The sequence below is a fragment of the Juglans microcarpa x Juglans regia genome, chromosome 2D (genome assembly GCF_004785595.1).
Source record: "Juglans microcarpa x Juglans regia isolate MS1-56 chromosome 2D, Jm3101_v1.0, whole genome shotgun sequence".
In the NCBI taxonomy this organism is placed as follows: Eukaryota; Viridiplantae; Streptophyta; class Magnoliopsida; order Fagales; family Juglandaceae; genus Juglans; species Juglans microcarpa x Juglans regia.
Genome location: NC_054596.1, coordinates 15,349,140 through 15,364,454, shown reverse-complemented (window position 1 = coordinate 15,364,454; position 15,315 = coordinate 15,349,140). Strand labels below are relative to the sequence as shown.

General features: G+C 36.0%; 1 protein-coding gene across 4 annotated transcripts; it reads left to right on the top strand.

Annotated features, from left to right (window-relative positions):
• The first annotated feature begins 233 nt into the window (after nt 1-233).
• Nucleotides 234-10,803, top strand: LOC121250652. 4 transcript variants are annotated; one of them, XR_005937829.1, is made up of 14 exons: nt 234-462; nt 736-801; nt 899-1,022; nt 1,643-1,788; nt 5,417-5,518; nt 5,713-5,784; nt 5,883-5,986; nt 6,159-6,240; nt 7,876-7,968; nt 8,512-8,576; nt 8,954-8,966; nt 9,062-9,168; nt 10,275-10,383; nt 10,473-10,803. XR_005937829.1 is itself a non-coding variant. In XM_041149836.1 (14 exons), the coding sequence occupies exons 1-14, from the start codon at nt 340-342 to the stop codon at nt 10,565-10,567; spliced, it is 1,248 nt and encodes a 415-aa protein (XP_041005770.1). In that variant the 5' UTR covers nt 234-339; the 3' UTR covers nt 10,568-10,803. The 4 variants fall into 4 exon arrangements, 3 of the variants coding, with proteins under 3 accessions (XP_041005770.1, XP_041005771.1, XP_041005769.1); XM_041149836.1 differs by having other exon boundaries at nt 899-995; nt 9,062-9,142; XM_041149837.1 differs by having other exon boundaries at nt 5,450-5,518; nt 9,062-9,142.
• The last annotated feature ends 4,512 nt before the right edge of the window (nt 10,804-15,315 follow it).

The following is a 15,315-nucleotide window of genomic DNA, read 5'->3' as shown; positions in this document are numbered from 1 at the left end:
ATTAAAAAAATACTTTCTTAATCAAAAAATAAAAAAAAAATTATTAAAAAATATTTCTTTAATCATGAAGTAAAATAAAAAATTATAAAAATATTTTTTAATAATTTATGATTTTTTTTATTTTTTTTAAATATTTAAAATTATTAAAAAAAATTATATAAAAAAATAACTTAAAAATACACATTAAAATATACTGCTAGACCCCAGCGGGAGGTCTAGCATTTTCCAAAGAACGTTTGCCATTTCTAGCACGCACTTCGCACCCTCGCAGCGAGAGACTAGCGGCCATCAGGGAGCCAAAAAAAAAAAAAAAAAAAAACAAAAACAAAAAAAGCAAAAATGGAAGAACTGAGGAAGCTAGAGCAAGTACAGAGGATGCTTCAGTTCATGGAGCTTCGTGGCGTTGCTATCCCATCCAATGGCGACTCTAATCGCTTCCTCGCCAATCTCATCCTTCTCTTGGTAATCTCAATCACTCAAACCTAAGCAACATCTATGATCACCTACATTGAAAAGAATTAGACATGAATTTGTTCTTCTTCAAGCTTTTCATTTGACTAATTCCATTGCCATTTCTTTTATACTAATTTCGGTTTTTTCGTCAAAAGTTTACCCTAACTCGATTTGAGTAGGCAATTTTATTTAACTATTTTATGGGCGATGATGTTTAGCACAAGTCATTGGCCACTCTACTGATATGGTTTTATTCTTTGGAAAATATTAACATACTCTAAGATACAACCGTGCGGAGAGCTTGACTTGGACAAGAAGCGCAGTTTGGTCTCTGAACATATGTCAAAGGTGAGTGTTAAGTGGCCGATTCTAGTCTGATTCATATATCTCAGTTCTCACCGTTGGGGTGCAATTGGTAATGCTTATGGTGTTACTTCTATATCAGATTTCAACTGCTTTTCTTGATGATGCATCGATCTGGCTTAGTCGGGAAGGCATAACAGAAGTTACAGAAGAAGTGAAAGACAAGGACAATCGTTGTTGTATGCCAGCTCGTTGCGCTTCTTTAGGTTTTTATATTACGGATACCCTTTTATCTGAATGCTTTATTGGCTACGATGCGCATAGCTGACACTCATTTCTACAATCTTTGAGCGATGCATCGGAGGAAATAAAAGGGGAAAATAACTTTCAGAACTCTTTCAATCAGATGAACATGCGATAGCATTATTCCTTCTTTTAGTTCTTAGGAATGATGAAGCAAAAATATGATGCTATCCTCAACCATATAAGTTCATAGGTCAGCCAAATGGAGACCATCATCCTGTGGCAGTGGGCAGTGCAAAAAAAAACATTTCATGTCTTTCAGCCCCCTTTCCTATTGCTGTGGGAAAATGAGTGAGCTTATCGACTAAAAAAACCTTATTGCTTGCCCTCCCTCCGCTGAAACCCAAAAGAAGAAAATTTGCAGGCTCTGTGCATGATCTGTTAATTGAACATGCTAACACAAATTTTGAGACTTTTTGACGTTGCAGTATCAGCTTAGATTTTTAAATGACTTTGGTAATTTTGAATGTTATAGTAATATTATTTGCTTTTTTTCTGATGCCTTAAAGACTTACATCTGTGAGAAAATTATCTTCCCATAAGTTTGAAAATATTTTAATTAAATTTCAAAATTTCTTTGCAGGCCCTTGTCAAAATCTTGGCGATAATTCTTTGCAGCTTGATTATGACAGTCGGTTGCATGCTGGATCATTGGAAACTGATTTTGAAGACATGGCTTTGGTTGGGCTGGATGCGATGCAGCGAGCAAATTCTACTCTCGAGGATTTTGTAAGTAATTGTTCATTACTTCCCATTGGGCTAAGATGGTAGTTTGCTGTTTGCAGTTAAAGTTTCCATGGTGTCCAGTTAGGCATATGAGGAGATGCTTGCATATTGATCATTACCTTCATAATATGTTGGAGAATTGGAACTTTACCTCCAATGTACTTGGCTACGCCTACTGATATTAACAAAGTTTTACTTATAAAAACGAAGTATTGGAGAAAACATATCATCTTTCTTCTTTGTATCTTTAGTGGTTGAGTAATGCTAGATACAAACTCAAGGAATGCAAGCCATTTGAAAAAAGGTGGGACCCACCATTTAAAAAGTAGGTTTTTTCAGGAATTTTTCACTCATGGAAAATTTGAAAACTTAAATGCTACCTTTATTGCTCTAGTCCCAAAAAAGGCTGAGGTACAAGATTTTAGATTGATTAGTCTTGTGGGCAGCATGTATAAGATATTGTCAAAGGTTCTTGCTAATAGGATGAGCACAGTTATGGGGAAGATTATCTCTAAATCCCAAAATGCCTTCGTGAGGGGGAGACAAATCTTGACTTGGTTCTTATCGCCAATGAATGCTTGGATAGCAAAATCAGGTTGGGAGTTCCAGGTCTTCTATGCAAACTAGATAGGCATACGATCATATTGGTTGGGATTTCTTGATATATATGTTGAGTAGATGTGGTTTTGGGGAAAGATAGAGGAAGTGGATAAGGCATTGTGCGTCCACGGCTCGTTTCTTGGTCTTGGTAAATGGTGATCCTGTGGGCTTCTTTAATAGTTCGCGGGGATTACGACAAGGAGATCCATTATCACCTCTCTTATTTGTCCTGGTAATGGAGGCACTAAGTCGGATGGTGTCGGTGGCAATAGGGAGAGGATTTTTTTTTTAGGCTTTTTAGTGGGAGATTCACACTGCCCTACCATTATTTCTCACCTTTTGTTTACAGATGATACCTTGCTGTTTTGTGAGGCAAATGCAGGACATATCCACTCTTTGAAAGCCATCCTACTTTGTTTTGAAGCTGTATCCGGGTTGAAGATTAATCTCGCCAAGACGGAGATGGTCGTGGTTGGAGATGTAAGCAATATTAGAGGGCTGGCTAGCATCTTGGGTTGTGTGGTTTTTTCATTGCCGTTGAAGTACCTTGGGCTTCCGTTGGGGCTTCTTTCAAAGCTAAGTCTATTTGGGAGGGGCTATTGGAAAATTTTCAGCGTAGGTTGGCCGGGTGGAAAAAGTTGTATTTATCAAAAGGGGGGCGGATTACACTTATTAAGAGTACTTTATCTAATTTTTCCACATACTACTTATCCTTATTTCCCCTTCCCGCTAGCATTGCAACTAGAATTTAGAAATTTCAACGTGATTTTTTATAGAGTGGAACAGGAGATGAGTTTAAGTTTCACTTAGTGGGGAAAAAGTTGTATTTATCAAAAGGGGGGCGGATTACACTTATTAAGAGTGCTTTATCTAATTTTTCCACATACTACTTATCCTTATTTCCCCTTCCCGCTAGCATTGCAACTAGAATTTAGAAATTTCAACGTGATTTTTTATAGAGTGGAACAGGAGATGAGTTTAAGTTTCACTTAGTGGAATGGGACAAGATTTGTTCTCCTTTGAGGGATGGTGTGTTGGGGGTTCGAAATGTGAGGGCTGTCAACAAGGCATTACTAGGTAAATGGTTGTGCCGTTATAACTATGAGAGGAGAGCTTTATGGAAATGGGTGATTGACACGAAGTATGGTAGTGAACGGGGGGGTTGGTGTTCTAAAGAGGGTCGGGGGACATATGGAGTGGGGCTATGGAAGTACATACGGAAGGTTGGTGCTCTTTCGCTAGTAATACTCGGTTGTGCTTGGGGGATGGTAGTAGGATTAGCTTTTAGAAGGATACATGGGTGGGAGACACGGCTTTGAATGATGCTTATCCAACAATTTTTAGTCTTGCACAGGATAAGGAAGCCATGGTGTTTGATCTGCAGATAATTAATCAAGGTTCACAGGAGTAGAACATTAGTCTTACTCAGGAGGCACATGATTGAGAAGTGAATATTCTGGTGGATTTTTTTAACTTGTTGTATAACACTTCTATTGCTGCCACAACTGAAGATGTGATGGCATGGAGATCCTCTAGGAAAGAGAAATTCTCAGTACGCCTTTTCTATGACTCTATTACCATGCAACAAAGGCATAATTCCCCTTGGAAGAACATATGGAGGAGTAAAGCACCCACGAAGGCCGCATTCTTTGTCTCTACAGCAGCTTTAGGGAAGATTTTGACCATTGATAATCTCAGAAGACATGGCCTAATAATAATGGATTGGTGCTGTTTGTGTAGAAATAGCGGTGAAACGGTAGATCATTTACTTTTACATTGTGAGTTTGTTAGAGATATCTGGAATTATCTTTTCAGTAAAATGGGAATAGTATGGGTAATGCTGGGCATGGTGGTTGAACTATTAGCATGTTGGAGAGGGATCATTGGGACACCACAGATTGCAACCGTATGGAAGATGACTCCTATTTGTTTTTTTTTGGTGTGAATGAAACGAACGATTTTTTAAGGATCATGAACGTTCCTTGGAAGAGTTTCGTAGGTTTTTTTGGAAAACTTTGTTTTTGTGGGCCATTGCTTTAGATTTGAATGGTCTCAGCTTCCATGATTTCCTTGTAATTGTTTCTAACTCCTAAGTAGGTGTATGCATTTGTGTACTTCTAGTGTACTTGGGCTATGCCTATCTTTATATCAATGAATCAACTTATTACCTATCAAAAAAAAAAAAAAAGTAGGTTTTTCAGGTGGGTCTCACTTTTTTCCATAGGGCTTTAATGGGGCTTGCACTAATCATTTTCCTTATTAATTTCATGGCACCTTGGTGCAATGGTCAACTAACATAAAAAGCGACCTATCTGAGCAATTTTAATTTTCTCATTTCTTGTTTTCTATAAAATTTTATTTACATTTTTACTTATAAAAATAAATTACTTGCGTATTTTTAAGATGCCATTTGGAGGATGAATGGATCCATTCTATTTTCCATAAGATTTTAAAGAATCTGTTGTATACTTGATATCATTTAAATGAGTTCCTTTCATTTTGTTAATAGTTACACAACATAAAGGCATTTGATTGCTTTTCATATATTTTCTACTTTGTTATTCAGCTTCATATATTTTCCTTGTTACAATCTTATGATACTTCCAACTTTGTCTGAAATGTTTCCTAGAACTAAGTGTTCTGTTTCTTCTTTTAAGGGATGTGATCGTACTCCACCCCATATATATTTGCTCAGACACAGCCAAGTTTTAAAATAGTTCATAATCTCTTAAATCATTAAGCTTGTGATGTTGATTTTCCATGGTATATTCATTTCGTGAAACTTTTATTTCTGTATATAACTAGATCTTCTACAGTCGCATTCTTTCTTTCTTTCTTCACCGAATCAAGTACACAAGTGGAAATTGGTTGTAAAGGAAGTTAAAAGAAAATATAGTTATTATTCTTGGTTGGATTTATTTGTTCGTTATCGTTATTAATGTGGACTTGGAATGAGAAATATCGTGGTTATATATGCCCTCTATCTCGATTCTTTTATTCAAATAAATAAGGTTATGCATATTGCTTACAGTGCAGATCCTATTTTATGTTTCACGAAATGGAGGTGAACAGGCTGCCGTCATTATTCAAGTATTTACCTGTGCTTTCATTCACAGAAAGTTTTATTTATCAGGTAAAGATCTGGAAGAAGTACTATGTTCAGTTATCTTTTTATTGAAGGGGAGATACATTAAATAAATAGTGAAATCATCTTATAACACTTTCAATTCGTGTTGAATCTCAGTGTGATTTACGCAGATAAGTTAGTCTTTCAAACCACATGTTGGCTTTGTTTTCTCCTTAACCTTCATTGTTTTGTTAATGCAGCTGGATAGTTTGAATGAGAAGATACTGCGTCAACCAACCAGTGGAGTCACTGTTTCTGAAAGAGGACACAAGGTGATAGTACAAATAATTCTTTTGGACCTCACAACAAATATCTTCTTGCTTGCTAATCAACTTTCACTTGCCCATTTTAATTCCATTTGTGATTACAGCCTAGAAATGAGAGGTTGATTACTAAGTTCACGGATCCATTTAAAAGCAATCCATTCTGGCCACTCGTGGGTCTACTTGAATATCATGGTCTTTTAACAGAGAGGTACAATTTCTTGCTTTCTTTCTGCATTATCATGTTCAGACAAATTAAGAACTGTAAAGTTTGACTTTGAGTTGGGCTATGCCTATTTCTGTCAATAAATTTTGTTTACTGATAAAAAAAAAAAAAGTTTTGAGTTGAAATATTTGTTTCAATTTTTGCCTGAGGGGGTTAGGATTAGAGAAGAATTTAGGTGTGGAGAAGAATATTGGGCGCTAGAAAGAAAGCTCTGTTGTGCACTCATGAGCAAAGAGGAGGTATGTGTATCATCATCAACTTTTTTGCCTATATTAACATAGTCAGTCATTATGTTATAAAAAAAAATACATAGTCATGACTCATTATGGCTTATTATTATTGACATTCTATGTTGTATTTGTATTCTTTCTGTATATGTGTTTGGTAATTCAGACACATTTTAGTGACAATGAAGTTTCTATGTTCGGTAAATAACTTGGCTCCATATTTAGTTTATAAAGTCCCCAAGTTACTCATTGTTGAGTTTATTCTTGCACAACCCAATAAAATTGTGTAGCATCAGTAATTGTTGACCAGCAATGGCCATCGGGAAATTTAGTCTCTCTCAGAATACTGTTCTTATTCTTGCTGGAACCAATAAAGTTGTGTAGCATCAGCAATGCTTGACCAGCAATGGCTACATCAGGAAATTTAGTCTCTTTCAGAATACCGTTCTTATTCTTGCTGGAACCAATAAAGTTGTGTAGCATCAGCAATGGTTTACCAGTTAATTTCATAAGATGTGCATGCCATACTTGAGAAGTTTGCAGGTTACAGATAGGAGAAAACAAGGCATTTTGAGAAGGAAATCGTTGGACTTGTAAGAAAGAATTATATAAGAAAGAATTACTTATATAAAAAGGTTATTACAATATTAAAATAATGTAATAGAGTCTTACATTTCAAAAGAGAAAAGAGAGGAGGGGGGGGGGGGGGGGGGGGGGGGGGGGGGGGGTGAGTTAGTGAAAGAAGGTAATCATTTTTTTATAGGTAAAATAATATTTTATTGATAGAAGAAAATAGGCATAGCCTAAGTTATATGTAGGCAGGTAAGATTATATATATAGTGGAGTTTTTTTGATAAGTTATATATATAGTTATATATATATATATATATTGGAATTGATAAAAATATTTCCTTATTACTAGTGAGCAGATGGTAGGAGCGTATGTTTCCAGGGAAGATTTAAATTGCTTACTATTTCTTAAGTTCAATCAAGTAGTAAATTCCAAACTCAAACTTAACAATGTTTCAATTTATTACTGAAGCATACAGATTAAAAGGCATTAGTTTGGGACACTTAAAAAGGAACAGAAAGATTGCTACTCGTATTTACTTTCTCAATCTGGATAAGATATGCCTTATGCTTGAGAATATGTACCAATGATTTTACAGAATGGAGAAATTAAAATGGTTAATAATTTGAGGAATTTGTGACTAGTGAATTGAGATATCTCATGAAATAACAGAAATATGTTTTCAAATATGTATTTCCATCAGTGACATTGGGAACCATTTCATCTAACGGAATGGATGATTATATTTGAGTAGATAAATTCCTTATATAGTGTGTACCAATTTTACTGTGTGGGTTTGCTATAGTTAAGTTTGTTACTGGGGATGGACGGAAACTGTTTTAATTTCTCCTCATATATCTTATCCTTATTGTAAGATACTTAGGGTATACTAGTTCACACCTATTGATATTGATATATTTTTACTTATTAAAAAAATGGGTATACTAGTTCTAAAATTCATAACCCATGGAAAATATTTTGTATAATTCTATCTGTGATTTAAAGGTTTAATATTGCAATGAAGCATAGGCACGACTAAAATTTTCTTACATTTTGATGGAATTTTTGCCACTCAGATATCTGTTGAAGATGTGATGAGGGCAATTCATTTAAAGTCCTTTGATTATCGGGTTCTAAATCTTCTACTATATCATTTGAGAGGAGAAAAGGTAAATTCCTGTTAGCTTGTTCTTAAATTTCACTGATTAAAAAAAGCTTGTTCATATGTTTCTGCTTTTGTTAACTTTTATGAACCAAGTTGTCGTACTTTTTCTCCTTCCTGAGATGTACAGAGCACTTTGTTTAAACTTCCATTCTTAATGTCAGGATAAAATTCCATTGAATTTTTTTGGAGGGGTTCTTTCTTTTCTTTTTTTTCTCAGTCTTTTAGAGGTTAAATTGGCAATGACATGATGTCATATAATAACCAAGTTTTCTCAGGTCTTGTCAGATCAATGTCTGGAATTTTTGTGTTACAATTTCTAAAAATGCTCTCAAGTAACGTGGTTACGCTCCAGTCTTACCATTTTTTGCCCAAAATCATACTAAAAACTCCGAATTTAAGTGGAACATTATCCTCTAATTGTTATGGTCTAACATGGTGATGAAGTTACTGTACTTTTGACTTGATGAGTCTTCCATTGTTCTCCAATTCTTTGGAGCAAGCATATTTCGTTAGGTTAAATTGTGTTTTCTTTGAAGCTGTTGTGAAGGTCAATGATTTGCATATGGAATTTCTGTCTGTCTCAGAATTCCTTGTGGAAGTGTCCGATGATCTGTAAGTACTTCTCTTTTTGTCCCATTCCATGCATTAGTTCCACATGGAAAGTTTTAGTGTTCAATGTTTCACATTATTATTGGTATCAACTTTTTCTCTTTTCGAAATGATCCGTATTTCCGAGTCAAAGAACATTCACTGCTTGAGATTTTGGAATCTGTGTATGACTACAAGTGTACATGTGGATTTGCACTTGTTTTCAATCTGAGGTTGCAAAGTAATGCAGACTACTCAAAATGATTTACTGCTTTTTAACAAATTGCTCATTTTATATAATTTCATTGAGACGACTAATGCTATTATTTTTCAATGTTGAAATTAATGTGGCAAGCACGATGCTTATTTTATTCGTACTGAGTTGACAACAAAATGTGTAGGTTTGACTATGAGGTGAGGTCATTTATCCTCGTCATGGTTTCCTACTACTACCTGTCTCATTCTAATTAATCCAACTCTTACTGAATAAAGTATGGAATTCCATGCAGGATGATGTAATAGAGAATAGCTTTAATGTTTTGCGCATGTTTGTCAGAATATATGGAGCTTCAAAGGCCCCAGTTATGTTGGTGAGTAGGCCTGGCAGTTCATGTAGGGACTTTATTGCCAAATGGAGCACTGAATCTTTGGTTTTCCATAAATCACTTTAAAGATTTCCAAAGTAAACCCCAAGGGGTTGGCTCAAGTGGTGAAGGCCTTGGTCTTGGGGTATCACTCCCTTCAAGGTCCAAGGTTTAACACTTCATGGGTGCAAACAATCCTTTGGGGCCACACCCCTGATGAAAAGCCAGTGATTTAACCAGTTCCGTGCAGAAAACTTCCAAGGGTGTGGTGCACGGGACCAAGGTTTACTCTACAGGGGTGGGTTCGAAAGGCCTTGCCTTGGAGAGGTTCCCCGACATTAAAAAAAAAAAAAAAAAGATTTCCAAAGTAATTATAAAGCTCACAGTACATTGTATTATTTGTCAATCCTCAGCCATGCTTAGTTGTTTTTGAGGCAATCAGTATATTTGGGTTTTCTTGTTTCTGAGCAATAAACTACTACTCTTCCTAGTAAAAGATGCAGTTTACTCATGTTATATAGACACACACACACATGATATGCATACATACATGCATACATATACATACATGCATACATATATATATGTGTGTGTTGTGTGTGTGTGTGTGTGTGTGTAAACCCAACTCCAGAGGTTTTTTGGATCCCTGAATTACATCTCAGAATTCTACCAAGGCCTCAGAAAAAAAAGTGCAAACCTTTGTTTGACAGGCTCACAAGTAATCCCCCACCATGGACACAGGAGCATACTTCCCTGATTTAAGAAATGAAAAAGTACATCAAGACATTGCCATCTTGGCATTCCTTCGACAGATTCTTTCAAAATCATAGAAAACACATATATTGCTGACTATTTATGAATTTTCTGTTCTTATTCTGTTGTATTCTTTTTTATAAATAAGTACAACTCAGTATCCCTGCTATATTAAGTCTATGGCCCAATCATCCAGCCTATTTTTTTAACTCTTAAATGAGAATTGCTTGGACTGATTAGATAATGTAGTTTTGTCCTTTAGGTGTAGAAACCTTTATTAGTAGTCTCAATGACTTCACTAGAAGGATTCTTCCAAGTGCATTCATGTTTTAACTCTTAAACACAGTGATATTTATAGCCAACTTTCAACTTTTTCTCTGCCCAGGCAAAATACATTACTGAGGCTGAGCAGAAGTATGACTGTTTACTGAAAACCTTGGATCCCCAACTATCCTCGAATTACCAGAAAAGATGCGAAGAAGCCACCAAAGAAGGTAATTTGCTATTCTGAAGGCTTTGATAGTATGAAATTGACCCTTTTTCTTCTGTGAACATAATTTCTCTGCAACTTGAAAATTTTTAGGTGGAAAGATATCTGGACATCGACTTGGAGCGTGGAGCATACCGCCTGTGATCGTGGATGAGGAATTATATCGATCCAACTTTGCAAAATTCTAAATGAACGAAGGTACTGGGTTTTACATTAGCCGAATGAAGTGGGTTGAAATTTATAGACTTTTATAATATGATTGATGCAGCGTACTTTTTAAAATCTTCTGTATTCATAGTTTATTCTCTCTTATTTTTACTGCGTCTGAGGTTACAGGTATGCCTTGTACATTCAATTGCAAACATGAAGTACATCAACCATGATTTCATGTTATTGTTAAATGAAAATTATTCCTATAAAGCCACATCACCCCTCCAATTGTATTATTATTATATGAAGAATCTAATAATAATATATGCAACGAAGTTAAGCTTATAAATGAACAATTATACATCTAATTAAATCAATAGTGTTTTTTAATCTAAAACTACAATCATTAAATGGGAAATAATTTATTTAACCCGGTTACTAATTATTGTTTAAAGTTAGTAATCTTTTAGTATTCAAAACATGTTCCTTTTAAAGATAAAAATGAACGCGAGAAAGAGTATAGAGATATGGCCAGCTTCATTATCTGATAATATTGAAGAAAAAAATGAGTTTATAAAGATATGTTGTGTTCCTTTTTTATTTTATTTTTATTTTTTTTGGCAGAGGGTATAAAATAAATCTAAAATGTTTTATACATTGTACAACCCAACATGAAGTGAAATTTCTGAAGTTGGGTCCATGTGAATTTCTAAAGAGCAAATGTTTAGACAATTGGAATATCTCATAATTTTGTCAATAATAACGAAATGATTTGAGTAAAAATATTTTATTAGATTTTGAAAAATAAGAGAAGAATTTTAATAAAAATATTATAAAATTAAAAAAATGTTTAAATATTATTTTTATTTTGAAGTTTGTAAAAGTATTGATTTTTATATTTTGTTTAGAAATTTGTATTGATTTTTGTGTTTGAATGATTATTAGATATTGATTAGATAAAAAAGTTAAAAATTAAAAATTAAAAAATATATTTTATTTGAGTAAAATTTGTGAATTAGATAACTAGAAGTTTTCATATTTTTAAAAGTTCTCATAATATTCAAACATGTCATAAAGGAGCACAACGAGTAAAATGATTGTAGAGTGTGGATGCTTGACTCTTGAGCTCCTTGACTTTTCAAGTAGTCTACAATTTTTAAAGACGTTCAAGAAGTTTTTTTTTTTTTTTCGCTGCAAAAATTTCAACAAAGGTGATGCCGATGTTTGTGCTTAGTGCGGTCCATTTCTTCAACAGTGAGTATTGTGACGACTTCGCTTCCACTTTGTCAGTCTCCGAACTCACCAAATAGAGTTAGTTAATTAGGCTTGGCTCCACTTCCCAACGACATGGGCATCGTTAAAACAGGTGGCTGCCGTAGGAAAGCATAATCAATGAAGGGCAGGAGTTCATATTTTGTTATGATTTGTCGTAACTATGAACAATTAACTTACGCCACCAAGCCCAGTTGGCAAAAGTTAGAGGATCTTTTTTTCTCCCTTATCCGAGGTCATAGGTTTGAAACGGCTAACATTAGTAAAATTTGTGAACCAAAGTTTTGAAAATCTTTCCATGCTGACACTTTGGTGGGATTGCAATGATGGGTTGCTCCACTCGTGATTAGTAGCTAAGACTCAAATTGAACATGCAGCAGCGAGTGAGGGTTCTTATAGTCATGCCCAGAGGGGGAAGCTATATTGGTCATCCCTCCCCACTCTTTGAGAAAAAAAGTACAATTAACTTACAAAATATCCATCTATGTTGGTGGACACTCCATTTTTCCGTAGTTTGAGAAATTTTTTAAAAAGTTATATTTTCAGGCCGGTGTGTAGAGCACACCTAATAAAAATTATATAACTTATTTTAATTTAAAAGATAAATTTTAAAATTTGAATATTATAAATCAAATCTTACACACCTCATAAGGTAATGTAAATGAAGTGTTCTACACAGTGACTTAACAACATAATAACTCAAAAAAAGACTATCTAGTAATCTATCCGTGCCTATAATTATTAATGATTTTTTTTTTTTTCATTTTTGGGTTAATTATGTAAGTTTATGTGAATTGCTGTCTTGGTTTCACTCACTCCCATGACTTTTGACAAATTTACAATATCGTTTTAAGAATACAAACACTGAAACAAGAATTATAAAATGAAACCACTCCAATTCGATAAATATAAGTGGAAGGGATATTTGGGTCCTATGGATACCAAGCCCATAAGCAGGTCCAACTTGCTATGTTGACGTACATGGCTCATGGTCCAAAAGCCCACGAGAGCACAATATCAACTAGGCGAGTCACATTATTCGCGAGGGATAACGCCTTAAGATGAATGTAGTTATCTTGTGATGGATAACCCTTATAAATCAGAACAGTTATTTCCTCATCCCTGGTTAAGATATAATTAGAGATGAATACATGGAACGGATGGTTATTTACTTCCTGGACATGCTCCTGTGCATTTTTATAAATCGTACACGAATGTAACAAAGACTCTTCTAAATGCTATTAAGATATGAGAAAATATTTTCATCAACCACTATTTATCCTCCACACCCCACACCTTATGTGGCAAATTGAGTTCACTAACAAGTAAACTGGTTCCCTCTTTCTCACATGAACACGTCATCTCCTCTCATTCCCTCTTCTGTTGCAGATCAAGCTTCTCTTATTTTCTGCGAATTAAGCTCCCCTCTACAAAATCAAAAAGAGTTTAAATTGCAATTACCAATCATGGCCAAGAACAAAGAGAGCCTAAAACATAGTCCCCTAAGTAGCCCAATATAAAGGCCAAACAAACCAATTGTTAAAACAAGCTGCAGCCAACACAAAAAGCCACCGCAACATCCCTCGCCACATAGCTCTTGGACCTCCAGGGGTCCTTCACCCAACAATACTTTGGAATGGCGGCTCTAGTGTTAGCCAACTTGAACGGTTGCGGCGCTGTGGTCGAACTCCAGTTGTTCTTCTTCTTCTTTGAGCCCATTAGCGCCATTGATTCATTGTTCCCACTCTTTGTCTCCTTTGACAGAAGCAACTCTCAGTGGGACACTCACTTTAAGCCCCCAGTTTCTCACTCTAAAACACCTAGTTAAAATCTTTGTAGAAGGAAATTTGAGATCTGTCCCGGTTTTGTTTGAATGCAAAAATCTGATCTTTAAGGGCTTGCACGAGACAGGTCCGGTTCTGGGTCTGAGAAAAATTTGAGGAAGAAGCTTTCAAATGCGAAAATCGTCTGAAGGCCGGGCGGCGAAAATGCTTTCAAATGCGAAAATGGTATTCCAAACACTTGTTTCAGGAGAAGAACAAAAAAAAAAATCCACATCAGATGTGGGGTGTGAATAATAAACAATGGCAAATCCGTAAAAAAACTCTTCATAAGAAACTCTTCTCATCAGCTCTTGTTCATCCTCCACACCTCACACCTTATGTGGCAAACCGGGTTCACTAGCAAGTGAACCGGTTCCAACTCTCTCACATGAACACGCCATCTCCTCTCCTCCCCTATTCTCTGGTAGATCAAACTTCCCCTCTTCTCTGCGAATCAAGCTCCCATCTTTTCAGCAAATCAAACGCCCCTCTACAAAATCAAAAAGATTTAAATTGCGATTACCAGTCAGGGTCAAAAACAAAGAGTGCCCAAAACATAGTCCCCTGAGCAGCCCAATATAAAGACCAAACAAACCAATTGTTAAAATAAGCCGCGACCGCAGCCAACCCTAAAACCACCGCAACATCCCTCGCCACATAGCTCATTGACCTCCACGGGTTCTTCACCCAACAATGCTTTGGAATGGCGGCTTTAATGTTAGCAACCTTGAACGGTGGCGGCGCGTTGGGGTTGAACTCTGCTTGTTGTTCTTCTTTTTTGAGCTCATTAGGTCCATTGATTCGTTGTTCCTGCTCTTTGTCTCCTTCGACAAGAGAAACCCTCACTGGGGCACTCACTTTTAGCCCCCAATTTCTCTTTATAAAACACCCAGTTAAAATCTTTCTAGAAGAAAATTTGAGATTTGTCCCAATTTTGTTTGAATGCGAAAAACTGATCTTTGAGGACTTGCACGAGATAGGTCCAATTTTGGGTTTGAGAAAAATTTAAGGAAGAGGCTTTCAAATGTGAAAATGGTCTGAAGGTTGGGCGGAGAAAATTCTTTCAAATGCGAAAATGGTATTCCAAACACTAGTTTCAGGAGAAGAAAAAAAAAAATTCCACGTCACATGTGGGGTGTGAATGATGAACAGTGGCAGGTCCGTAAAAAAACTCTTCATAAATCTTCTCATCAGCATCTGTTTATCCTCCACACCTCATACCCTATGTCGCAAACCGAGTTCACTAACAAGTGAACCGGTTGCCACTCTCTCGCCCGAACACGCCATTTCCTCTCCTCCCCTCTTCTCTGCGAATCAAGCTCCCCTCTACAGAATCAAAAAGAGTTTAAATTGCAATTATCAATCATGGCCAAAAACAAAGAGAGCCCAAAACATAGTCCCCTAAACAACCCAATACAAAGGCCAAGCAAACCAATTGTTAAAATAAGCAGTGGCCATAACCAACCCAAAAACCATCGCAACATCCCTCGCCATATAGCTCATGGACCTCCACGGGTCCTTCACCCAACAATGCTTCAGAATGGCGGCTCTAATGTCAACCAACTTGAACTGTGGTGGCGCGCTGGGGTCGAACTCCAATTCTTTTTCTTCTTCTTTGAGCCCATTAGTGCCATTGATTCGTTGTTCCCGCTCTTCGTCTCCTTCGACAGAAGAAACCCTCAGTGGGACAC

Coding starts and splice junctions, on each gene's coding strand:
- LOC121250652 (XM_041149835.1), top strand. CDS start 340: ATGGAAGAACTGAGGAAGCTAGAGCAAGTACAGAGGATGCTTCAGTTC. Junction 5,987..6,158: donor CATGGTCTTTTAACAGAGAG/GTACAATTTCTT, acceptor TGAGGGGGTTAG/GATTAGAGAAGAATTTAGGT. Junction 10,384..10,472: donor CGAAGAAGCCACCAAAGAAG/GTAATTTGCTAT, acceptor GAAAATTTTTAG/GTGGAAAGATATCTGGACAT.